Source organism: Dipodomys spectabilis, unplaced genomic scaffold (assembly GCF_019054845.1).
Source record: "Dipodomys spectabilis isolate Male_0828 unplaced genomic scaffold, ASM1905484v1 ptg000108l, whole genome shotgun sequence".
NCBI lineage: Eukaryota > Metazoa > Chordata > Mammalia > Rodentia > Heteromyidae > Dipodomys > Dipodomys spectabilis.
Window position 1 is genome coordinate 9,374,219 of NW_024870785.1, and position 26,893 is coordinate 9,401,111.

A 26,893-nucleotide genomic window follows, 5' to 3' on the forward strand; every position below is an offset into this window, starting at 1 on the left:
TCTGGTGGTTTATTGGAGATAGGAGTCTCACAGTCTCTCCTGCCCGGGCTGGCTTTGAACCGCGATCCTCAGATCTCAGCCTCCTGAGTAGCTAGGATTACAGGCGTGAGCTACCAGCGCCCGGCTATTTTTATTTTTTTGTGTGTGTCCGGTTGTGGGGCCTGAACTCTGGGTCTGGGCGCTGTCCCTCAGGTCTTCAGCTCAAGGCTAGCGCTCTACCACTTGCTTCCGGCTTTTTTCTTTTTGCTTATATGGTGCTGAGGAATTGAACCCAGGGCCTCAGGCATGCAAGGCAAGTGCTCTTCCACTGAGCCACCTTCCCAGCCCGATGTTGAAGATTTTAAACAGTTGAATATTAATTTTGTTAATATATTCACTGTTCCACATTACCAAACACAACTGTAAGATTAAAGATTGAAAAATTTTTAAAAAATTCTATTCAAACTAACTTTTTTCCCCCTTGTATTACTGGGGTTTGAACTCAGGGCCTTATACCACTGAAGCCATATAGTACATAGGATCACTTGAGCCACATATCCCAGACCTTTCTGCTTTATTTTACAGATAGAACCTTTTGCTTTTTGCACAGACTGACAAAAGGCCTCCAATTGCAATCATCCTCCCTTCAATCCCACTAGCTGCCTGTGGGCATGCTCCAATGTACCTGACCTACTGAGATAGTCTGCATAACTTTTACCCAGGCTGTTCTGGAACCTTGATCCTCCCAATTTCTGCCTGCCAGGTAATTAGGATTACAAGTGTGAACCACCAGGCCTAGCTATGACATCTTCAGATATAAGTATGGAAACACAATCCTATCAATCACAGTTCAAATGCCTATCATAGATATATTAAAACTATTCTGTGCCAGGCACTGATGGCTCATGCCTATAATCCTACCTACTAAGGAAGCTAAGATGTTAGGAGCACAATTTGAAGCCAGCCTGGGCAAAGTCTGTGAGACTATCTCCAATTAACCACAAAAAACGGAAGTGAAGCTGTGGCTCAAGTGGTAGAGTGCTAGCCTTGAGCAAGTAAGTTCAGAGCCAGCATCCAGGCCCTGAGTTGAAGCATTAAAGCCAGGATGTGCACGTGCGCAAGCACACATGCACACACGCGCACGCACGCACGCACGCACACACACACACACGTAACTATTCTGGATAGAGTAACTGAAATGTACTCTCAACTCCTTTGGGTCAACTACTAAACTTACCTAACATATTATACATTTCCATCCTCTAATCTCTATCAATCTATTTTATAGAATTTATGATCTATCCAAAATGAGTTACACAAATGAATTACCAGAGGAGACACAACCAAATTCTGTTTTTTCTTTAAAATCCATTCCAAAGTGTACTCATTACCTTGCTCATGTAACTGTAACCCTCTGTATAGTATCTTTACAATAAAAAATTAAAAAAAAAAATCCATTCCAAATGTTTTACCCACTCTGCTACATGTTCAAAGTGATCTGTGTCTATTCTAGAGTCAATAAAGCATTAAGTCTGTACATATCTATTCCCTACTTACAGCAATGTCCCTAAGCAAAGTCTGACTATTCACCTTAACATGTTATTTATGACACCTTATCAATGCAGAACAGGCTGTCGGTAAGAGCTGCATAGATGACTTAACAGTACAGTTAGGATATAAGTTGCCTACTAGACTAAGGAAAATAGTCACTTTTCTTCCTAAATGGTAGCAGAAATTATCTAGATTGAGCTATTCAACTCTGAAAAACCTCTCAAATGGACTGAACAACAAAAATCAAGAGAAAAAGTCTGACAGTGGATGAGGTCCACATGAAGTGAAGCTCTGTATCTAAATCTACAGTATGTGCTCCAATGAGCCATAACTTGTAAACCTAACACCAATGAAGTTAATGAACATTAAAAATATATGTAACCAAGGCAAATAAAAATCAGACAATACTTCTGAGTAACTTATAATCTAATACTGTAATATTTGTAATTTATTAAATTAATTTCTTAGTGAGAGCATTTTCCTGTAACACTTTACGAAGAGTTTGAAAAAAAAAATACCTCAAAATATAAAGACTCCGAATTTGGGTCACTTCTGTGGGACTGACTAGGGTTTAAATGCTTGTTATCTTGTCTCTTTTGCAAATTCTGTCTTCTTTCTGAAGAAGTACTATGTCCTCGGCATCGGAATCCAGCCTGAGTAACCCCACAGGGGAAAAGAAAATTTTATTACGTTTAAGCAACTAGTGTGGTGAAGTAAAACACATTTTCAGAAAAGTACAAAAAACTCAATGAATTTTCACCAAATGCATCATTTATTTTAAGAGGCCAAAATCTCTGACAAGTAGGTGATTCTAAGGAAAATATAAAAAATGTGATTTTTTTGGAGGGTGGGAGTGGAGGGGGTCAGCCATGGGCTTGAACTCAGGGCCTGAGCGCAGTCCCTGAGCTCTTTTTGCTCAAGGCTAGTGCTCTACCACTTTGAGCCACAGCTCCACTTCCAATTTTGAGTAGTTAATTGGAAATAAGAGTCTCATGAGGACTTTTCTGCCTGAGCTAGCTTCGAACAGTGATCTCAGATCTCAGGCTTCTAAGTAGGTAGGATTTCAGGTGTGAGCCACTGGCGCCTGGCTAAAAATGCTATCATTAATAAGCCTCGCCTTCTTTCCCTCTCTATGAATATCTATACCAGATATATATTCGTAAGAGCCCTGATCTGAATGCCAAATGGATGTCCTGCGTGTGGGGTGGTCACAGTAACTGGCACTTCTTTTTGGCTTTTTTTCTTGGGTCCGGTTGTGGGGCTTGAACTCTGGGCCTGGGTGCTGTCCCTCAGCTCTTCAGCTCAAGGCTAGCACTCTACCACTTGAGCCACAGCGCCACTTCCGGCTTTTTTTCTTTTTTGCTTATGTGGTGCTGAGGAATCGAACCCAGGGCCTCATGCATGCAAGGCAAGCGCTCTACCACTGAGCCAGCTTCCCAACCCCACTAACTGGCATTTCTATATGCCAACAGGACAATCAGCCAGATAAATATATGAAGTGGCAACAAAACTGACACCCAGCCTGCCCCACCACAGACCAGGAAAGTGAGTGCAGAGAGGGTGTTTGGAGGATAGCAGTGACTGGTGAGGAAGGAGAGTGAAAGACGGCAGGATCTCCAGGTTAACACTGGGTCCCCATGGCACCAGCTCTATTCTCTTTCTTGACTTTTTCAATTTTAAATATCCTGTTTAGGATAAGAATATTGTACTTTAGTTCTGCAAGATGTTGCCATCAAAGAAAATAGCACAATACTTTTTTATGTAACTATTTTAAGTCTGATATTTTTAAAAAAAAATAGTCTTAAGGGTCATGTTCAACCTAGAGATGACCCACTTTCAGTCTCCTGGAAGTTTATTTTCCAAATAAATTTTATTACTGCGTGCGCTCCCCCTCACCTTCCCCCCCCCTTAGGAAAAAGTATCAAATAATAAAAATCCTTCTTCAGCTGGGCATGGTATGGTGGGGCATACCTGTAATCCCAGATACTGGGGTAGCAGACATAAAGAGGATCACAACCAGGCACTGGTGATTCATGTCTGTAATCCTAGCTACTCGGGAGGCTGAGATCTGAGAATTGTAGTTCAAAGCCAGCCCAGGCAGCAAAGTCCCCAGGAGACTCTTATCTCTAATTAAGCACCAGAAAACTGGAAGTGACGCTGTGGCTCAAGGTGGTAGAGCACTAGCTTTGAGCTGAAGAGCTCAAGAACAGTGCTCAGGCCCAGAGTTCAAGCACTGCAACCAGCCAAAAAAATAAAAATAAAAATAATAAATAAAGCCGGGCGCTGGTGGCTCACGCCTGTAATCCTAGCTACTCAGGAGGCTGAGATCTGAGGATCGCGGTTCAAAGCCAGCCCGGGCAAGAGAGACTGTGAGACTCCTATCTCCAATAAACCACCAGAAAAACCGGAAGTGGCGCTGTAGCTCAAGTGGTAGAGCGCTCGCCTTGAGCTGAAGAGCTGAGGGACAGCGCCCAGGCCCAGAGTTCAAGCCCCACGACCGACAAAAAAAAAAAAAAATAAATAAATAAATAAATAAAGAGGATCACTGTTCATGGACTGTTTTATTAGCAAGAAGTTAACAAGATACTCATGTCGACAAACAAAGCTGGACATGATAATCCAGCTATATGAAAGGCATAAGTAGGAGGATTACAATCCAAGGCTGGCCCTGGATAAAAAAAAAAAATGCAATACTCACCTCCAAGGATATCTGGCTCACATTAAGGCAATACAAAAAATAACTAAAGCAAAAAAGGAATGGAGCTGTGTGGCTCAAGTGGTACAGCTAGCAAGGGTGAGGCCTGAGTTCAACTCCCAGCACTACCAAAAGTAATCTTGTTCCCAAGGTAACAGGTTGCTGGAGGCTCATGGGAATGTCCTGCCCACTCCTCATGACCTCCATCCTAAGACCTTGAGGAGGCTGCCCAGCCTCTATATTTGGCTGAGGCACCCCTTCCTGCCACTAACACAATGAGGTGAATATGTCAAATAAGGCACAGACGCAAAGCTAAAATCAGTATTTAAGGCACAGTGTGCACTTACTTTTTTTATATATTAATAGGAAAAAGACATGGAAGAGGCAGCAGTATTTGAGGGCATCCTTCAAAATAATGAAATATTTAAAAATACAGAAAAGGGCTGGGAAGGTGGCTCAATGGTAGAGTGCTTGCCTTGCATGCAGAGGCCCTGGGTTTGATTCTTCAGCACCACATAAGCAGAAAAAGCCAGAAGTGGCGCTATGACTCGAGTGGTAGAACACTAGCGTTGAGCTGAAGAGGTGAGGGACAGTGCCCAGGCCCAGAGTTCAGGCCCTATGACTGGCCAAAAAAACAAAATAAAAATAAAAATACAGGAAATTAGTACCACATGCACCATACACTTAACACCTTCATTTCACATTTCACCTTTTTTTATTATTTAAGTAAGTTTTATGGATTAAGCCATCTTAAAGGTATGGATATCAATGTTTTGTTTTTTTTGGGGCAGTACTGGAGCTTGAGAATTCAGGGCCTTGCACTTATTAGGCAAATACTCTACTACTTGAGCCATGAGTCCAATTAGTTTTGCTTTCATTATTTTTCAAGTAAGGTTCTGCGTTTTCACCTGGGCCAGCCTCAAATCTCAATGTTCCTATTTACTAGGAAGACAAGCATGTACCAATGTTTCCAAGTTTTTTACTGGTTGACAGAAGGTCTCAGGAAATTTATGCCAAGCTTGCCTCCATCTTTCCCATTTCAGCCTCTTTAAGATTACAGGCATGAGCCACTGTGCCACTTAATAGTTTACTTCTAAATAACAACATACATACGCAAAAATTAAAGATACTGTCTTTTCACAATCATTATCACAAACCGAAAGTAATTCATTTCACATCTAATCAAATTTCTCCAACCTAAGTCAAATTACCTGGGAATTGTTTCTTTGTTCAGCTTGCCTTCCACCTCTAGAAAATGTCTGGTTTTTTTCCGTCCAAGGTTTTTTCTGGGTTGCCTGGCAAGTTACATTGGTCCAATTTACACCACCTATAACACATATTTAAAGATTCCTTTACTTAGAAAAGAAGCCAAGATCTAATTGCTCCTTAGCTTTATATACTAAAATTTAGTCAGTTAAATATAATACTGAGATTTTTTTCTATACCTTTTCTGACAGTTGTTAGTCACTCAACTTCCTTGCTAAAACTGTACTTTTCAATTAAGTGTAATTACTCAAAGATTTATGTCTGTGGGATCTTCTTTATTTTTTTAGGTTTTGTAGCCCTAGTGAGTTATATGCTTAAAAAGATAGAGATTAGAGCAAAACCAATGCAGAAAATAAGTACCTGTACACACAGATGATTCCACATGCTAAAGGAAAAAAGAAAAAAAAGACAATTACTTTCCACTCAAGATGTATACTTGACAAATATTTCATCATTTAATCTAGCATTTTGCGTGCTTTTTGTTCTTGTTGTTGTTGGCTGTGGGGTTTGAAATCAGAGCCTGGGCACTGTCCCTGAGTTCTTTTGCTCAAGGCTAATGCTCTACCACTTTGAGCCACAGTGCCACTTTCAGTTTTTGAATGGTTAATTAAAGATAAGAGTCTCCCTGGGACTTTTACTGCCTGGGCAAGCTTTGAACTGTGATCCTCAGATCTTAGCCTCCTGGGTAGCTAGAATTACAGACATTAGCCACTGGCACCCAGCAGACATGTTGTTTGTTTGTTTGTTTTTGGTTGGTCGTGGGGCTTGAACTCTGGGCCTGAGCGCTGTCCCTGAGCTCCATAGCTCAAGGCTAGTGCTCTATCACTTGAGCCACAGCGCCACTTCCGGCTTTTTCTGCTTAGGTGGTACTGAGGAATCAAACCCAGGGCATCATGCATGCAAGGCGAACACTCTACCACTGAGCCACCTTCCCAGCCCCAGACATGCTTCTTACAATGACAGAATATTGCTTCGTAATACTTTTCATTTTAACCATCTAATTACTGTAAGAACTGTTCACTAAGATACTATGATTTAGCAGAGGACATGAGAAACAAATGGATGCAGTCATTATTAATAAGGAAACAAGGCATGCTACACACATTCACGGTCCCAGCATCGGGGTGACGCAAAGCCCCGGCAGCAGGCTGGTTATTGTTGTGTTTGGGACTGCAGTAGCCGCTATCACTGTCAATGTCAGCTTCGCTGGCCCCCTGCTCACTGGAGGACTCGGCAGTTGGGTGGGATGCTCTTCTCCTCCTGCCTTTGGACTTCCACAGCATCGTGGCAGTGCTCTCTGACAGAGACTTGTTAGCGATATCTGATGGGAAATCTACAAGACAAGGAAAGTGTTGGTGATGACCGGAGCAGTAAATTCTTGTTAAATAAATTATTATTAGATTGTGACAAACTGTGTACAGAGAACTATGTGACCTTTTGAAAAGACTAAAAGACTAAACGATACTCCTGGTAAGCTAATATTACATGTTTCTATTATGAAAATAAATTACTGTATCATTAAGATACTCAAATAAGTTAAGACAGGCATAGTGGCACAAGCTTATAATCCTTCCTACTTGGGAGATGCAGATCAGGAGATCACAGTTTGAGACCAGCCCACACACAGAAGTTTGAGACTTCATCTCAATCAGGCTAGATGCAATGGTACATGCCTATTACCCCAGCCAGAGAGAGAGCACAGTGACAGAGCACAATAGCAACACTGTCCAAGCTGACCCCAAGTATAAAGTAAAACCCGGTCTTGAAAATAAACTATGGAAAAAAAAAAGGCACTTGGTATACATGTGAAAGTTTCTACGGGGATGAGGTCTCAGATAATGCACCGATTCATACATGTGAAAGTTTCTATGGGGATGAGGTCTCAGGTAATGCACCGATTCAACTTAACTAGAAAATGCCACATCATTTTCAGAGATGGCTACAATTTATACTCCAACAGGACATAAACATTCCCACTGATCCACACATTCACCACATACTTGACACATTTCCTAGACTATAATTCTTGCCACTCTGTTATGTATAAAAAGGTAGTTCAGTGTGGGAGTTCTCAATAATGAGACTGAGCATCTTTCCTGATGCTTTTAGCCACTGTACTGCTTTTTCACAAATTACTTTTGTATTATTTAACCTGTCATTTTCTGAGTTGTCTTGTTTCTAAGAGTTTTTTTATTTCACAAGTTATAACTATACATCAATAAATTTCCTTCTAATAAATTACAAATTTTCTTTTTTTCTGAATCTACTCATTATTATTTTATTGTTGGCAATACCAGAGTTTGAACTGTGGACTTCAAGTTTGCTCAGCCACTGACCTACAACTTGGCTTTTTGCTGGTTATTTTGAAATGGAGCCTCAAACACTTTTCTTTCTAACCTGGCTTCAAATAATAAACCTTTAGGTATCAGCCTCCTGAGTGCATTAAGATTATAGGCATGAGACACCAGCACTGAGCTCACATTCATGTATTTTTGTTTGTCAGTAGTAGGGCTTGAACTCTGGGCACTGTACCTGAGCTCTTCAGCTCAAAGCCAGTGCTCTACCACTTGAGCCACAGCGCCACTTCCGGTTTTCTGGTGGTTAACTGGAGATAAGAGTCTCACAGACTTTCCTGCCTGGGCTGGCTTTGAACCGTGATCCCCAGATCTCAGCCTCCTGAGTGGCGAGGATTGCAGGCGTGAGCCACTGGTGCCCCACATGTTCTGCGCCTTCCATGACTTGGTAGTTGTTGTGGACACTGGGTTTCACTGTGTAAGCTGCTCTGTGACAATGTAAGGTTTTCATCAACAGCCCTATCTCTTGCAAACAAGAAACTGCACTTAAACATATCCATAAGGTTGGATAAATGAGTCAAATGAAAGAGTTCCACAGTCCTATCAAATGGTGGCCTGTAGGCACAGATAGTACCCTCTGGCATTATGTCCTATAGGCTCCAAGGACGGTACACAATTATTTCCATATGAATTCTTATATAGCTCACACATATGCAGACAACTTTATACACATTGCTAGCTGTTCCTCCTCTTCCTCCTCCTCCTTTCTTATTTTTTCTTCTTCCTCCTCCTCCTCCTCTTCTCTTCCCTCCTGCTCTTCTATACTCCTCTCCCTCCTCCTCCACCTTCTTCTTAGTACTGGGGTTTGAACTCAGGACTTCACATTTACTAAGAAGATGTTCGACCACTTGAGCCATGGATCCAGCCCTTTGTGCTTTATTTTTTAGGTATGGTATAGTGTTTTGCCTAGTCTTAAAGAGCCAGCCTTAAACAGTGATCCTCTTATTTAAGGGCTTTCCAAACAATTTAGAGATATGTGCCACCATGTCAGTTCATTAACTGAGATGGAGAATATCACTTCTTGCCTGGGCTGACCTTGAACCTCAGTCTTTCTGATCTCTCCTTCCTGCATAGCTAGTTATTACAGGCTGAGGCACAAAACCTGGACCCTTTTAAATTAAATGGGTATTTTTTGAAATAGTTCTCTAGTGAGTGGCAGTCACAAAGATACCTACCTCTATTTTCTTCTACTATTGGATTTTTTCATGAAGCCCTTAATCCAAATGAAACAGATTTGAGAAGGTATAAATCAGACCTGTAATGCTTTCCCTGTCATTTTCCATGTATGTGTTTGTACACATACAGAGGGGTCTGCTTCTATGCTTTGAAGATTCTTGCATATTGTACTAATAATATGAATCTACAGTAATTAAGGTGATTTTCTAAGTCTTAAAATACAGGGGAAATGTTCTTTCCCAAGGCTGTCTTGGGAAAGACATTGGTCTAAGAAGAATGTCAGACTTATGCTCCTAATTTTAGAATTTGTTTGTCAAGTTCCCCGAAACTTCCTACTGGAATTGTTAGGAGAGTGGTGCTGAGTCTGCAGAGCAGCTTTGGGGAAGTGACATCTGAAGTATCACATCATCTCGCATGGCAGGATGGGACATGCACACAGGATGTGGTTAAGGTCCTGCAATAAGGTCTTATGGTTTTCTGCTTATGTCTCATATCCCCAAGACTAATTCCTAGAAACTCTATGCTTCTGTTGCTATTATAAATCATATCTTGCTTAAATTTTGTTTGTTGGTGGCATACTGAACTAGAATTAACTTTGGTATATTACTTTATATTTGGTCATCTTATGTGTCATATTTTGTATTTTATCTTATATTTGGTCGTATCATTAGATAATATAGGCTTGTGTTCAAAAGAAACAAACTCTCTTTCTATGTCTTTATTTAACTCTGTCTCTTAATGACAGCAATCAATCCTTAGAGGTCAAAAACAAACTGGAGAATACTGATAATGTACAGTTGTCCCCACATTATGCCTTCCTCACTCTGCTTGTAATCCTTATACTTCAGAAGGCATCTTTATGATAACTTCACTACAGAAGGTTAATTTTTTTAAATTTTTTTTTTTTTTCAGTTATGGGTCTTGAACTCTGGGCCTGGGTGCTGTCCCTGAGCTCCTCAGCTCAAGACTAGCACTCTACAACTTGAGCCACAACGTCACTTCTGGCCTTTTCTGTTTATATGGTGCTGAGGGATCGAACCCAGGGCCTCATGCATACGAGGCAAGCACTCTACTGCTGAACCATCTTCCCAGCCCCAGAAGGTTAATTTTTTTAAAGCCATTCCAGGGCTGAAGAGATATGGAATTGGTCACAATGACGAAAAACAATGAAAAGCAATCACTATCAAAACTTGGGAATTATCTAGCATTTGTCAATGTGTGCTCTACAAATCACACAGTGCAGCAGGTACTATCAACAGCATCCTTTCTCTCTGCTCCTAAAGGACCTAAGAAATGGTAAAAGGCTACGTGACTGAATATAAAATAGAAGCGGGAGAGCCCAAGGGAAAGAAAGCATCAGCCATTTTATTCATTTCAAGTTGGAAGAGCTTCCATGTGTGTGATTTTTTTTGACATAGTCTTGCTATGTGTCCCCGGATTCCAACAATGCCAGAATACAGACATGTGTCATACCACACCTGGCCTCAACCTTGACCTTATTTGAATAGAAGCTGAAGAGAAATAAAGAGCAATTTTGCCCAGACAAGATCTAACACTTGACCCTGGAATTGCTTACCAGGATGAATGACAACAGCAAGGAGGAGATCGATATCTACTCCATAGAGAATAAACAGAGATGAGAGACACATACTGGCATTTCATAATAGAAACTAATAAATAGCTACAAGATTACTTCTTATCTATTGTCAGGGTAATTTTTTTCTTATTTAATGTTGTCATAGCCCTTGTTTTAAACATTTACGTTTTTTTCTTGGCTGACATGGGTTTGGACAAAGGGCCTTACGCTTGTTAAGTAGCACTCTACTGCTGTGCCATGCCCACAGCGTTTTGGTTGCACTGATTATTTCTGACATACGGTGAAATTTACTGCCCTAGCACATGCCTGTACCTCATGGTACAGGCAGCTAATGCCTCCTATTTCAGGCTTACAGTCTTTACTACAATAACAGGCATGCACCACTTTGCCCAGCTTCTTCCACTGAGATAGTCCTGCAGACTTTTCTGCCCACTGGCCTAGAACTACAACGCTCATGAGCTCAGTCTCTCACACAGTTAGGATGACAGGAGCATACTACCAGCCCATTATTGGGTGTATGCCTAGGAGGGCCTTAAATCATGATCCTCTGATCTCAGCCTCCTAAGCAGTTAGGATTATAGGTGAGACCCACTGGCTCCCAGTTTATTTGCTTTTTTTCAATGTAGGTAATCACTGCTGATAGGCTGGTCTAGATCTATGCTTAAATATGGTACAGAAAATATGCTAAGTTCCTTTTAAAGATGTTTTGCAAAGTGTTTAATATTGTTATAAAGAACATTTTTATTTCTAAGCTGAGCACTGGTGTAATCATGTAATCCTAGCTACACAGGAGGCTGAGCTATGAGGATTGCAGTTTGAAGTCAGCCAGAGCAGAAAAATTCTGAATTAAACACCAAAAAGCCTGAAGTGGAGCTATGACTCAAAAGGAAGAGCACTAGCCTTGAGCACAAAAGCTCAAGAGATAGCACCCAGGTCCTGAGTTCAAGCTCCAAGATCAGCACACAAAACAATATTTCTACCAGAAACAATCACTCAATTTTCTACAGTAAATGCAAAATCCCACCTATGCCTACAGGGGAAAAGAAAAGCTTAAACCTTGTTCAAATGTATACATAATAAGTCAGCAAGTTGAGAGAAAACAAAAACATGAACTGTGTGAGGCTTCTGATGGCATTTGACCAAGTGGCAGGACAAATAGAAGGATGAAGCATAGAACCCTGAAAAGTCCAGACCACAGCCATGAATCCATGCATGAGCAGCACAGATCTAAGCCTGTGATGAGTACATAGAATCCTTCCCTTACCAGTCTGCTGTGAAGCATCAACCAGAAGAACAATTTTCGATCTGGTATCAGGTCCTGCTGCATTCGTTTCTTTCTGAGTAGCTACATTTTTCACCAGTGGCCTTTTGCTCTTTATATGCTGTTGTGAAAGTTGTTGCTGATTTAAGTTAAGAAAAAAGAAGAAGAAATCTATTCAAGCACTAAACATTATAAAATCTTTGCCTACGTGTAAGACATATTATACACAGTCTCATGCTTTCTCAAATAACCATTAACACTATAATTGTTAAAATATAAACTCATTTTTAATTGTTATACTTTCTCAATTATTAAAAATAAGAGTATAATCAAATCATGTTAAAAGCTGTACATTTTATATATAAAAAGGTAAGACTAACCATGGAGCCCTATTTCATGCTAAATTTTACCTGCATGATAACAATACATACAGACAAAAAAATTCTTCAGAGTTCAAAAAGAAAATATTAAAGAGCTGATCTGTCTTTTCATTTAAAAATATGAGCACTGGTGGGGCCTGGGAAGGTGACTCAGTGGTAGAGTGCTTGCCTTGCATGCATGAGGCTCTGGGTTCGATTCTTCAGCACCACATAAGCAGAAAAAGCCAGAAGTGGAGCTGTGGCTCCAATGGTAGAGTACTAGTGAGCTGAGGGACAGTGCCCAGTCCCAGAGTTCAGGTCCTCTTCCCCCCCCCCCCCCAAAAAAAGAAATTGTATTATACTATCTTATTTTCAATGTTTAATTCTTTTCATTCTTAGAGGTCCCAAAAGGAGTTCCCTTGATCCAAAGTGTTTCCATAAACAAAACATAAAGCTTTTCAAATCAAACTCTGCTGCTTGTGGTTGACTTTGTTAGGAGGAGGTAGACTTTTCCCTGAAGAAGCTGGGCTAATGGATCTGGGGAAAGATGACAGTCATAAGACATATCTTCTGTCAGCTTGAAGGGCTGACAAGGAAAAGGTGTGCTGACCACCACAGAAAGTAGAGCCAATACATAGGTTCCATTTTGTGACTGCCATGGCATTCACTGGTATCATTAGGGTGGGATTTGAACATCATTCAGGCACTTTGCTATGTGTATAAGATGATAGGCTACAAACCTACATGCATATTCCTACTGACTCTTTTTTTTTGTCAGTTGTGGGGGCTGAACTCTGGGCCTGGCCTGGGTGCTGTCCCTCAGCTCTTCAGCTCAAGGCTAGTGCTCTACCACTTGAGCCACAGTGCCACTTCTGGCTTTTTTCTGCTTATGTGGTGCCAAGGAATCGAACCCAGGCTGAGGTAAGCACTCTACCACTGAGCCAACTTCCCAGTCCCCTTCTGCATCTTAAACTAATCCTTCCCTGAATTTTTTTTTCTTCACAGGCATGTGTATGAGGAATGTATCCATTTTTTAAGACAAACTGACTCTGAAGAAACTAAAGGTAACCTCAAGAAATAAAAATTGTGACTGAAGATTTTTTAAAACGCAAGAGGTAACTCATTAGTGTCTATGGAAAACCAACCTAGAATAGCTCTTGTGATTTCAGCCTCTCTGCTTTCTCCTTTCCTCTCTCCCTCTTTTCCTCCCTCACTAACTTAGTCAAGTGGCTGGTCCTGAGTAAAAGTTTTTTTTTTTTATTTTGTCTCTCCAGTTTCTTCAGCCCTAGGAGAATATTTGTTCCCATAAATAATGATAATACAAATAAAATCAGTAAGAGTAATAAAGCATTTTTTTTTTTTGTGAAAATACTGTACAGAGGGGTTACAATTACATGGACAAGATAATGAGCACATTTCTTATCAAGCATTGTAGCCTCCTCCTTTGTTTCCCTTTCCCATCCCATCCTTCCCCCCCCACCTAACCCTCCTCCCCAATAAAGTACTTCTTAAATGACAGTGTTATTCCTACTAAAAATTCACAGACTAGAATAGTGACTCTAAAGGGTAGATCTAATGAATCACAAATGTTCTTTACCATGTCTTCCACTGGTTTCTGAGGACTAGAATTTCTTGATGTGCATTAGCCATTCAACACCACTAGCACTGGATCCACTTATCAATGCTGCTATCACTATGCAACTTTTATCACAAGATTAAAATAATTTGGAAATAATTATGCATTGTGTTGATGCAAAATTCTCTTGAGGTAAGGGAAACATTGTAACATCACAGGAAAAATGAAGTGTTTTAACTATATGCCTTTGATTTTTTTTTTTGGGGTCCGGTTGTGGGGCCTGAACTCTGGGCCTGGGCGCTGTCCCTCAGCTCTTCAGCTCAAGGCTACTCTCTACTACTTGAGCCACAGCGCCACTTCCGGCTTTTTTCTTTTTGCTTATGTGGTGATAAGGAATCGAACCCAGGACCTCATGCATGCAAGGCAAGCACTCTACCACTGAGCCACCTTCCCAGCCCGATTTTTTTTTAATCAGTGAATGAAAAATATGTAGTAAATTCAGCAAGTAAAGACCCATCAATACAAGCAGAAAACTGTATTAGTCTTAGCCTTAACAAATATCAAATATCAAAGATAATCACTTACTTTTGGTGCTACTGGTCCTCTGTTAGTGTTTCTGGTTCGATGAGTGGACAGTGGAAAGACCTGCCCAAGCTGACTGGGACGCTCGGTGCATTCGGTGGCTACTGCACTGACAGTACTTGCAGCCTGAAAGGTGCCAGAGTACGGAGTAGGAAAAGGATGATAGAAACCCATAACTTGGGCACAGGGTGCTGGCATCAGCTGGTAATAAGTATACTCTGCAGAAACAGGCGGCTGAGCAGATATGATGGGGTAGGCAAGGTATGGTCCAGCAGGGTTTGGGTTGGGTTGTTGCCACCGTAGATCATTGTTATATAAAGGAAATTGTCTGAAAAACCAAATAATAATAATAATAAAGAACAAATATATTAACAAGCCTAAACATAATGCTAAAGTAAAAATCTCTTAGCTATTATCTCTTTTTCAATTAAAAAATATTGCAGAACAGTGGCTTCATAATAATTCTAGGAAAGGGGACAAACATCATCACCCTATAAATTTCTTTGCTACAACTAGAGAGCATGATGTATCAGTGATAATAATTTAAATGACAGGATTAAAGCATCCAGTCTCATAGCTGCAAGTCAACTCACATACCATTTTTTGTAACCCTGTCTTCAAACCTCTTCAAGATATTTCTGCCTACAAGTTAAAACGCCTAGGGGCTGGGTCTGCAAACATGGTAGTCCAAAGTTCCTATCCAATACTAATAGCTCTGACAGCCTCTGCACAAAGCAAAGTAAGATGAGCAGTGTGTAAGGTGATCATTACACAGGGTGATTTGCTCCACCCCTCACTCTTTAGCTTGGCTCCAAGTTTCCTCTCCCATATTCCCCTATCTACTTGGCCAAGGGCTGCACTTTTCCTGGCTTCTCTCCTAGGCAACAAAGGGAGGTGCAGGTGTCAAGTCAAGGGAGAAGATAAGGAGCAAGCGTCTCCATTGATTCCTGTCCTCAGCACTATACTTCCTTCTAATGTAGCTCCTACAGAGCACACCAACGGTTCTTCCCATCCCTGTAGCCTCTCATCAAAGGTTGACGCTGGGAGTAGAGGGGTTGAAGCTTAGAGGTTTTCCTCAGTTGCTTCTGGGATGACAGAGAAAAATGGACAAATATTCACCAAAAAAAAAAAAAATCTAAAAAATATTTAAAAATTTAACAACTGGCTTACTCATGAATTCACAAAGACTATCTGATAAGGCAAGAAATCAAATTTTTCACACTGTACACTTGACCATTCTGTCCAACAGAAAAACTAATACTGAACTTAGCCTATTAATCATCTAACACATTATTATTTTTGTCAGTTGTGGAGCTTGAGCTCAGGCCCTAGAGGCTGTCCTTGAGGCTCTTTGCACTCAAGGCTAGCACTCTACCACTTGAGCCACAGCGCCATTTCCCATTTTTGAGTGGTTAATTGGCGATTAGAATCTCACGGGGACTTTTCTACCCAGGCTGGCTTTGAACTGTGAGCCTCAGATCTCAACCTCTTGAGTAGCTAGAATTATAGGAGTAAGCCAACCAGTGCCTAGCTACATTAATTTTTAATTATCAGATTGTTAATACAATGTTAACTTCAGTTGAGAAGGATCTCCTATAATTTCTACTATTTGAAAGCCTTGAAAATTCCTAACAATCTCAGATTATTAGCATTCAATATGTGAGAGTGTTAGCTCAATGGCCTCATAAAGCATCCATTCAGAGTTTCTCAAATTCTGCATGCTGGTACACTGGTATCCCACAATGGTTTATGGATATCTGGAAATATCAACTGCCTTGACTCTTCAAGACCATGCCACCAGCTGCCTCATCCACTTGGCCCATTGGGTTTCATAATGCTAGATGACTACTCTGCTGTAAGTGATAAAACTTAGTAAAGGCTGAAAGCACTTCCACAAAAGCAATGAAATGAACTATACCAATGAATGCCAATCATTCAGTCTACAGAAGGGCCAGTAAGGCATCATGACATGATTACCACAATTTACCACCTTGTGGCAACTTCGTCATATACCTGTTTGAACTGCAGGCACTTTGCTAAGTACCTCTGTGACTACAACACAATAGTAAACTAGAATACATGCTGACTACCATGGAAGTTTCAGTTAAAACTGTCTTATGCCAGACAGTGTCTGGCATATTAAACATCAAATCTCAAAAAGGGGGGGGGGGGGTTCTAAACATTTCACTTTTCCCTTTGGGTTAATTTCTTTCAAATAAATTTAATGATTTAATAAAGTTGCATGTCTTTAAAACTACATCTCCTCCAAGAAAATAATCCAGGTTAACAAATTTTCAAGTTTCTACATCATTTGGTTTTACTCTCCCTTCTTAACAAATAAGAAGATAAATGATTAATGTTAAAAAAGAAATTAAGTGTGCTTTGCCAAGTTCTACATAGCCCCCACCTCACACATACACAATGAAGAAAATAATGAAGAAATTACCTATTTGATTGGTTTTCCTGAACAAATGGATAGCAAGTTATCAGGTAGCTGGGAATTGGAGTTGGTTCTACACCAGAAACACTTCCATTCTCATTTGGGAGAGCCATAGGAATCACAAACGTATCAGGATTCTTCTTCTGGGGAATAAATGGCTCTACTTCAGCCGAAAGCTTAACATTCTTCAAAGGGAAAATGAAATGTATTTAATTAGCAAACAAAACAAAGGCATAACAACAGACAATCATCTTTACAAACAATAGTTAGGTCTCAGTAGTCACAAAACCTCCAAAAGGAGCAGCAATGTGCCCTCAAAACATTCCTGCAAGGTAGGCACAAGTGGCTCATGCCTATAATCCTAGCTACTCAGGAGGCTGAGATCTGAGGATCATGGTTCAAACCCAGCCTAGGCAGGAAACTCCATGAGATTCTCATCTCCAATTAATCAGAGAGGAAAAAAAAAATGGAAGTGGCTCAAGTGAAAAGGGCGCTAGCTGCTCCCAGGCTCATAATTCAAGCCCAGGACCAGCAAAAAATAAATAAAATGAATAAAGTAAAACAAGTGAAATCCAATGAAGTTACTTAGACAAAGCCATTAATAAAATAAGAAAACTTGTTAAAGGTGACATTTCAATGAAATATTTCCTTACATAATCAAAACTGTTAAAACAATCAAGCACACAAGGAAGTCATACCTCAGCAACTAAAAATAAAGCAGTAGCAAGAAAGCCAACTCTTCACACAAAACAATATGCTTTTAACTAATTCTGTTATGGGAAAAATCATTAAAAAGAGTTCTGAATAATTATATTTATTCAGATAGTTTAAAAAATAGTCCATTTTTGTCAATTTCAGGAAATTAGATTAGCATTGTTAAATTAGAAGGAAGGAAAAGTCTAAGAAGAAACAAAGTATACTGAACATAAGGGAAGAAAATTCTGGTTCACAGTTAAAACTGGAGGAAAAAAATGAGAACTTCAGATGCCCAGCAGACACCTGAGCAAACTAAAATAACTCACAAAAATGAACTCTAGGTTTCTTTGTATCTTTTCTTTCTTTTTTTGGGGGGGGGAAAAGGGGCTGGTTCTGAATCTCTTCTTACAACAATAAATCTATACATACTCAAAAGACAAAAAAGACTACAGTATTGACAGATACAACTATAAGTACATAAGACCCCTGAACACACAAATCGTTTAAATAGTAATACAGGTGGACCCATTGCAACAATGAGATATACAAGTCAATATGTCGAAAACGAACTTTACAACTTGACTGGGGGCGGGGGAGGATTGAGGTGGCAGGGGAGGATGGGAAGGGATGGGAAGGGGAAACAAAGGAGGAGGCAACAATGCTTGATAAGAAATGTACTCATTATCTTTCCCATGTAATTGTAACTCCTCTGTACAGTATTTTCACAATAAAAAAAGAAAAAAAAGATGCATGAACACTAGAATAGGAATTTCTTAGAGGCACCTGGGTAGATTCTGAAGTGTCTGATAAATTTCTGTCCTGTCAGACATCAGTGGCTCATGCCTATAATCCTAGTTACTCAGGATGCTGAAATCTAAGGATTATGGTTCAAAGCCAGCCCAAGCAGGAAAGCCCGTGATACTGATCTCCAATTAACTACCACACGGAGATCTGAGGATCATGGTTCAAAGCCAGTCCAGGCAGGACAAGCTGGGACATCTATCTCCAATAAACCACCAGAAAACTGGAAGTGGCCCTGTGGCTCAAAGTGGTAAAGCTAGGCCTAGCCTTGAACAAAAAAGAGCTCAGGGAAGGCCGATACTGGTAGCTCACACCTATAATTCTAGCTACTTAGGAGGCTGAGATCTGAGGATTGTGGTTCAAAGCCAGCCCAGGCAGGAAAGTGTGTGAGACTCTTTTTTTTTTACTGGAAAAAAGGCAACTTTTAATTGTAACTGACCATATGTCAACTAGGAATGTCTCTGAACAATTGAACAAAGCACAATAAAATTCTCCTATTGAAGAAACCAAGAGTCCTCACTGGCCCTGGTGCCCCTGAGGGCTAGGCCAAGTGTGTGAGACTCTTATCTCCAATTAACCACCAGAAAATCGGAAGTGGCATTGTGGCTCAAGTGGTAGAGTGCTAGCTTTGAGCAGAAGAGCTCAGGGACACTACACTGCCCAGGCCCTGAGTTCAAGCCCCATGACTGATAAAAAAAAAGCTGCACCAAATTTTTATGTCCAGTTTCGCTCATACTAATATAAAAAATTTAGATTAACTCAGGCAACCTATTGTTCAAAGATGTCATAAGTAATTTACAATTCATGTTGATATGTATATGCAGCATAGATCTTGAAAAGTGTGCATTAGTTTTCTCAGTGCAATTTTAAAGAGCAAAGTTCCACAATAAAACTCCCAATCACTAAAGTGAGCCTTTGTTTTTAAGCATATAAAGAGAAGCTACATTAGTCAACAGCTGCACAGACAGAAGATGTCACTAGCAGGAACAGACTGACAAACTTTCTCCAACAGTTACTGTTCTGTATGGCTTCAAGTTCTTTATTGTGATTGAGGCCTGCTGAATCTACCACATAGCAAATATACATACTGGTTACTCTCAGTCCAAAAGACATCGATAAGACTCCAAACACTTCTTAAAGTTCCACCTAATAAAACTTATGATATTAGGTAAACAATAGCTTCTAGAACCATTTTAATATTAATGTAGAAATCAAAGGAAAATGGCTCGCATAATAAAATATTTTTTCAAAATTAAATTAATTGCTGGACACTGGTGGCTCAAACCTATAATCCTAGCTACTCAGGAGACTGAAATCTGAGAATCACGGTTCAAAGCCAACACAGGCAGCAAAGTCCATAAGACTCTTATCTTCAATAAACCACCAGAAAACCGGAAGTGGCGCTGTGGCTCAAGAGGTACAGCACTAGCCTTGAGCTGATGAGCTGAGGGAGAGCACGCAAGCCCACAGTTCAAGCCCCACGACTGACAAAAAAATATATGTATATATAAATAAAAATTTTAAAATTGAATTATTTATACAGTATTACTCCTCATAGGAATTTCCATGTTTTACTTTTTACTCTTTGTCATGATCTACCTTATTGATTTTTTTTTAAAGACCAGGAATTTTATGGCAGGGAGTTGTCTCTTTAAGGAATGGAAACATGGAATATGTCCAAACTTAGCACACAAAACACGGTCCACTCATTCTTGTACTATTACCTGTTCCAAAAAAAAATCTCCAATGTAATAGTGACTATCTTTCAGAAATTATTTCTAAACTTCCCAAATTAAGGAAAAGTCATAACAATTGCAGAAATCTGTTTGGAAAAAAAAAGCACTCAAGTATTTTCACTCATTTTTAATTTTGTATATATTAAAGCAAATATCCAGGGGCTGGGAATGTGGCTCAGTGGTAGAGTGCTTACCTAGCATGCATGAAGCCCTGGGTTTGATTCCTCAGTACCTTATAAACAGAAAAAGCCCGAAGTTGCTCTGTGGCTCAAGTGGTAGAGTGCTAGCCTTGACCAAAAGGAAGTTCAGGGGCAGTGCCCAGGCCAAAAGGTCAAGCCCCAGGACTGGCCAAAAAAAAAAAAAAACAAATACCAGAGGCTGGGATGTGGATTAGTGTAGAGTGCTTGCCTAGCATGCGCCCTGGGTTTGAATCGTCAATACCACATAAACAGAAAAAGCCAAAAGTGGTGCTGTGGCTCAAGTGGTAGAGAGCTAGTCTTGACCAAAAGAAAGCTCAGGGACAGTGCCCAGGCCCTGAGTTCAAGCCCCAGGACTGGGCAAATAAATAAATAAATACAAATGCCAATAGATAAAATGTCTTTTAATAGTCCAGAAAGACAACAGTTATCAGAACATGATTTTTTTTAAAATCTTGCTTAAAGAGTTTATTACACAAGTGCATGCTGGTCAAGGGTTCTATAGAGTTCCACAAATGCCCACGGAGCAGTGTTCTGGAAAGGCCCTGTACCAGAACAGCTTCGGGAAATGGGCAAACCATTCCTGGGAAGCACACACCAGCAGAGAATGCACTCAAGTCGGAAAAAGAGCCTCCAGGAGAATGCAAATAATTGTCCCAGATTAAGCAACAGAAAAATGACACCCACTTAAGATAAAAACTGAAGCAGAACATAATGAGACATTCTCCCACAGTGCAACTTCTGAGTATGTACCATACACCCACAGAGAACACAGAATCCTGAAGGCCCTCTATAGTCTGTGGTAAGGAAAAATGTCAAGATATTTTACATCCCCTGGCCACAGGTAAAACAAATGCCTTCTGAAAAAGAAAACACATGATGACTGCTGAAGATCCCTGCAGGCTGTACTTACTGGTTTACATACCAAAAAGAACTGTACTGGTTACAAGTTTTGCAAGACTTCTGAAAACACCCAGGAAAAAAAAAAGGAAAAAAAAAAAAAAAATCAAGGCATTTCACACAGTCTGCCCACTTGCTTCCCTATCCATAGTTCTGCACTTTTTCTGCGATGCCAAATCTAATCCTGTTAAAATCTGATGGTACTCTCCTAAAAACCAGCTTTCTAGACTTAGTCTTGAGGTGATCTAATTCATTAATATCAGTTCTTACAATGATTATTTTTTTTCTTCTTGCTTTGATGGAGTTTCTCCTTCCCCTGGTACCTCATTTCTTGTCTTGGATGTGTCATTTTATTTTCCTTTTAAGCTGTTTGATAACTAAAGCATTTATGACATGCATTTGCCTCAAGAGTATACAGTTTCAGCCTTATCTTGTAGATTTTCATATGGTATTTTATATTCTACGATATCTTATAAATATTTTATATATCCCACATTCTGTTTTTCTTATTTCCTCTTTAACCTAAAATCTTGAAAATGTCTTTTTAAATTTCCACATGTTATTTTCTCTCCATGAGCATATGGAGAATTGACTATGCATTTAGTTTGCAGTGCCAGTATTATTTGAACTTTACAAACTACTTGAAAAGAAAGTTACAAGCCAAATAATTTTGCTTTCTTATTGGTGAACAACCTTACATGAAATCACATATATTCAAAACACATTTGTTTTGCTAACATTTAAAGATATTAGCCAGGCAATGGTGGCTCACACCTGTAAATCCTTGCTACTCAGGAGGCTGAGGTCTGAGAATCACAGTTAAAAGCCAGAATTGGCAGAAAAGACTGTGAGGCTTATACCTCCAATTAACTACCCCCAAAAAAGTCAAAAATAGAGCTGCAACTCAAAATGGTAGAGCACAAAAAAATCAAGGACTGCACCCAGGCTGTGAGCGCAAGCCTAGGACTGGCACCAAAAAAACAAAAACAAAAAAAATTAAACATGTTAAAAACAAGAAATTTATAAACTCTAAAAAAACAAACTCATGTTAAAGTCCTAAAAGTTAAGCCAATATTTGAATTATTATACTACATACCTGTGAAGCTTGAGTGTTATAACCCCATTATTTTAAAATAACGAAACTTTTAAATAACCTAAAAATAGAAACACTAAAACATTATAAATAAAATAAATCCCAATTTATTCTTTACATTCTTTTCCCCTTCATAACATTTTTTTAAAGAAAAAGAAAATATAACTGTTTTCAGAACATCTAGCTCAAAATTAAAATTAAGGTAACAGTTTTAAGTCTTGATGAAAGAGAGTACTTCTGAGGTTCTCCTCTACCCTTAGCATCTTGCATAGTGACTACTGCAATTATCACTATTCATCCACCACTTTATTCCCATCCCAGTGACTTTTTACGATATTGATCAACATATATAACCAAGCTCATGTGAATAAGCTTATGAGAACCACCATAGCACTTAACACCGTAAGCATTTTCAGAAATTTTGAGTATAAGCCAACATAGGTTTAAAGAGAAAAAAATTTATTGAGGAAAAATGGGAATTCAGAACATACTGTATATACTGTATATTCAGAATATACTGTATATACTGTATATGCTCTTTACCTATCAATTCATCTCAGTAGTAAAAATATAAAAGCATATTCCAAATAACCTAAAAAGCCATCACATTACTATATAATAGAATGGAAAGAATCAAGGATCCCACAAATCTGAGAGATCCTACGCCCTGATCCTACTGTTAGTAGTTCTTGGCCCTTTTGAAATGATGAACGCCATGCCATGGTAGGGATGAAAGCAAGTTGAGGCCACCCCTCTCTCCTTGCTTGATGCTAAAGTTCCTTTAGAAATATTTTTTCTGGGGCTGGGAAGGTGGCTCAGTGGTAGAGCGCTTGCCTTGCATGCCTGAGGTCCTGGGTTCAATTCCTCAGCACCACATAAGCAAAAAGAAAATAGCCGGAAGTGGCGCTGTGGCTCAAGTGGTAGAGTGCTAGTCTTGAGCTGAAGAGCTGAGGGACAGTGCCCAGGCCCAGAGTTCAGACCCCATGACCAGACCCAAAAAAAAGAAAAAGAAATACTTTTACCTACATTATTGGATTTCTACAAAAAATAAGATACTGCTGTTTTTTAAAAAAAAAAAAAAAAGATGGTAAACGACTGTATCAGAAGCAACTTCTAGTTGTAATGTCATTCCAAATAAACATGGTAAATAAGAAAGAAAGAACGAACCCCAGCCAAGAGGTAAGAGCCAGTGCATGCCTGTAATCCCAGGCAATCAGTAGAAGAATTAATGTCCTGGAGGGGGGGGGGGGGGGCCCGCAAAACTGTGAGATCCTCTCCCAAAAATAACTAAAGCAAAAAAAGGGCAAGGGGTGTAGATCAAGAGCTACAGTTCATTTAACAGCCTGAGTTCAAACCTGACCCCACAAAAAAGAAAAAGGAAAAAAAAAGCTGAGAATAATGGCATCTTGCATACATAAAACGTAGCACACTTCTTCCAGTGTACTCTTTCCAGGCCAACCACAGATCCCTGAATTAGCTGCCTAATGCAATAACGAGGCAGACGCACTATTTTTCTAGATCTGTTTTTCTGAGAACACAGGAATGAAGGGAAGTTCCAAATTATTCTCCCATTTAGAGTCTGTCTGGGGATGAAGTAAAAGGTCTTAGAAGGAAAAACAAAAAACAAAAACCTTCCAGTATAAAGTCTTTCTCCATGGACTTTCTCTAGCTCTTAAATGTGGGATGTGGGATAAGAGAAAAACTGTCTAAATAATTTGCTGAAACTTGCTCTTAAAATAATCACACAAAAACTGCTATGCCAAAAGGCACCATCTAATTAATTACGTTTCCTCTGGGATGAAAGTAACCCTAAGTATACATATGGTAGCATTATTGGTTACAGTTGGATGTCCAACCCTTTCATTAGTGACACACAAGGAACTAATTCAAGTAAATTTCCTATTTGTTTGTCAAGATTTGAAATCTGGAGTTTTTTTGGGTCCGGTCGTGGGGCCTGAACTCTGAGCCTGGATGCTGTCCCTGAGCTCTTCAGCTCAAGGCTAGCACTCTACCACTTGAGCCACAGCGCTACTTCTGGCTTTTTTTCTTTTTTGCATATGTGGTGCTGAGGAATCAAACCCAGGGCCTCAGGCATGCAAGGCAGGCGCTCTACCACTGAGCCACCTTCCCAGCTCCTTGAGTATTTCTGACAAATATCTTCAAAATAAAAATTCTTAAACTGAATAGAGACTGTATATAGAATTCTCTGGTAAAGTCCAGGAAGCTTCATTATCACTTTTGCTTTGGTAATTCATGTGTTGTTCAATAAAACCCATTTGTGTTTTCAAAGCTGTATTCACATAAAGGGTTTGGGTGTTCTGTTTTGCTTTTTTGAAGGAAGGAGAAGGAGGAAGAGGAGGAGGAAGAGGAGGAGGAGGAGGAGGAAGGGGAGGAGGAAGGGGAGGAGGAAGGGGAGGAGAGGGAGGAGAAGGGGGGAAGAGTAGGGGAGGGGGGAAGGCTTGTGTAAAAAAATAGATACACAAGTAGGAAGCTGTGCTTTGATGGCTAAGAGTCTGATTTCCAAATCAAAAGTGGTTTTACCTACGTCTAGATGCAGAAACGCGAATTTGGGAAATCTGGTGTCTTTATTCAGGTGCTGATTAGCCATTTGTAAAATTAACAGTGAAAGTATTTTTTCTTCTTCTTTTCACCTATTTGCCTAACTCATTCTTGGGACAAGGATGGCCTTGGGAATGGAGAATAGAGAGGAATCCCAATTTAAGATTTCATCAAATCAATTCGTTTCCCAGTGACCTAAACGCTGGAGAACATTTGGGGGTGGGGGGGGGAAGTACAGACTATGATTCTACATTATTTTTTCCACTGCCATTATTCCTACCTCCCCGCACCATGGATAATCAAGAATTTAACACAATTCAAAACCAAACAGAACACTAATGCGGCTGGAAACCAACTCAAGCTCCTTAAAAATGTAATCTTCATCTAAAAAAAAAAAAAAAAAAAAACAGCAACCCAAAACAAAACAACAAATGCTGATTACAATTTCTGCAAAGTATCTGGAAGACACAGGCCAGGCCAGGGGGAAACCGGGATGATCCTTTCTTTAAAAAAAGAACCCTTCCCTGAGGCATTTCAAAAAACAAAACCAAACCAATAAACAAAGTCAGGCGCCCCGTAATCCCAGCTACTCGTAATCCCAGCTACCCGGGAGGCTGAGACCCGAGGACTTGAGGGTTCCAAGCCCGGCAAGTCCGTTGAGACGTAGGTTTACCTCCAGTGAATCACCCGAAAGAGCCGGAGGAGGGGAGGCTGTGGCTCAAGCGGAGGAGTGCGCACAAAAGCTCGGGGACAGCGCCCAGGCCCTGAGTTCAAGCCCCGGGCCCGGGCCCAAATAAAACAAACAACAACAACAACAACACAAAGACATTGCTTTTGCTCAACTGAACCCTAGACCGGCGACAACCCACCCAGGACTCTCCCATCTTCGAAAGCCTTTTGCCATCTTGACAAAAACAAAAACAAAAATCGACATTCCAGAACTGAAGGGAATGGGGAGGGGGGAGGAACTGTAGAGTGGGGGGGGGGGGAGATGGGGAGTCTTGGAAGGAATGGGGGGTAAGATGGGGAGTCCTGGAAGGAATTGGGGGGGAGAGGAACTGTACAGTGGGGGGAGGGAGATGGGGAGTCCTGGAAGGAATGGGGGGTAAGATGGGGAGTCCTGGAAGGAATTGGGGGGGAGAGGAACTGTAGAGTGGGGGGGAGATGGGGAGTCGTGGAAGGAATGGGGGGAGAGGAACTGTAGAGTGGGGGGAGATGGGGAGTCCTGGAAGTTGCAACGCCTCCCTGTTCTCTGGAGGGCACCGAACAACTTGGGCGTCTTGGGGGGGGGGTGTCCCTCTCTCGGGGAGCCGAGGCCCCTCCCCCGCAGGGAACCCCCATCTTGGGGAAACAAGTCTGGGAAGGTGCCCCCCCCCCCGCCGCCCCCGGGCCTCGCGACGGCCCGAGGCAGCGGCTGGAACAATGCCGGGGAACGGGGTGCCTCCCGAGGAGGAGGAAGAGGAGGGGAAGCGGGGGGGGGGGACCCCACGCTCGGAGACCCGGGCCGGGCCTGCAAAGCACGGTGACCCTCCCCACACACCCCCCCCCCGCTCCCACCCCGCACCCCGGCCGGGCCCGGACGCCCCCCACCGGCGCCCGCCAGGCCCCGAGTACCTGGTCCGCCGGGGGTCGGTCCATGGCGCCGCAGGCGCGACGGGCCCGCTCTAGTCGGTCTGAGGGGCGCCTCGGGCCGCTTTCTCCATGGCCCCCCGCTCGCCTCCAGGGTCGGGCTCCAGGACGGACCTCCGCCACTCTCTGCAGAAGCCGCGACACCGAGCCGGTGACGCCACTGCCTGAGGAGGCGGTTCCGGAGCCGGGAGGGGGAGGCGGCGGCGGCGGCGGCGGCGGCGGGGCGGCGGCGGCGGGGCGGCGGCGGCCCTGAGGAGGGATCATCTGGGACGGAAGCCGACGAGGCTCGAAAGGGCGGGGAAGCGAAGCCGGAAATGGAGCCGCGCGCAGAAGGGCGAGGGGGCGGGGCAACGGCGGCAGGAGGCCAGGGGGCGGGGCCACCTACGTGGCCCGGCGGCGGGAGCCCTGGGGTGGTCTGGGCAGGCTGAGGTCCTAGATGTTCTGGC

At 41.4% G+C, this 26,893-nt stretch overlaps 1 protein-coding gene across 2 annotated transcripts in view; it reads right to left on the reverse strand.

Moving 5' to 3' along the window:
- Nucleotides 1–26,626, reverse strand: part of Secisbp2l (SECIS binding protein 2 like) — a 47,767-nt gene extending 21,141 nt beyond the window's left edge. Inside the window, exons 1-8 of one of the 2 annotated variants that reach the window (XM_042687513.1) lie at nucleotides 26,433–26,625; nucleotides 16,843–17,021; nucleotides 14,400–14,724; nucleotides 11,883–12,018; nucleotides 6,595–6,824; nucleotides 5,852–5,876; nucleotides 5,437–5,552; nucleotides 2,049–2,183 (exon numbers count right to left, since the gene is read on the reverse strand). In XM_042687513.1, coding sequence (XP_042543447.1) covers nucleotides 2,049–2,183; nucleotides 5,437–5,552; nucleotides 5,852–5,876; nucleotides 6,595–6,824; nucleotides 11,883–12,018; nucleotides 14,400–14,724; nucleotides 16,843–17,021; nucleotides 26,433–26,456 — 1,170 coding nt within the window. In that variant the 5' untranslated portion in view covers nucleotides 26,457–26,625. Of the gene's footprint in view, nucleotides 1–2,048; nucleotides 2,184–5,436; nucleotides 5,553–5,851; nucleotides 5,877–6,594; nucleotides 6,825–11,882; nucleotides 12,019–14,399; nucleotides 14,725–16,842; nucleotides 17,022–26,432 lie in introns of both variants that reach the window. The other variant, XM_042687515.1, reaches the window with a different exon arrangement.
- Between the last annotated feature and the right edge of the window lie 267 nt (nucleotides 26,627–26,893).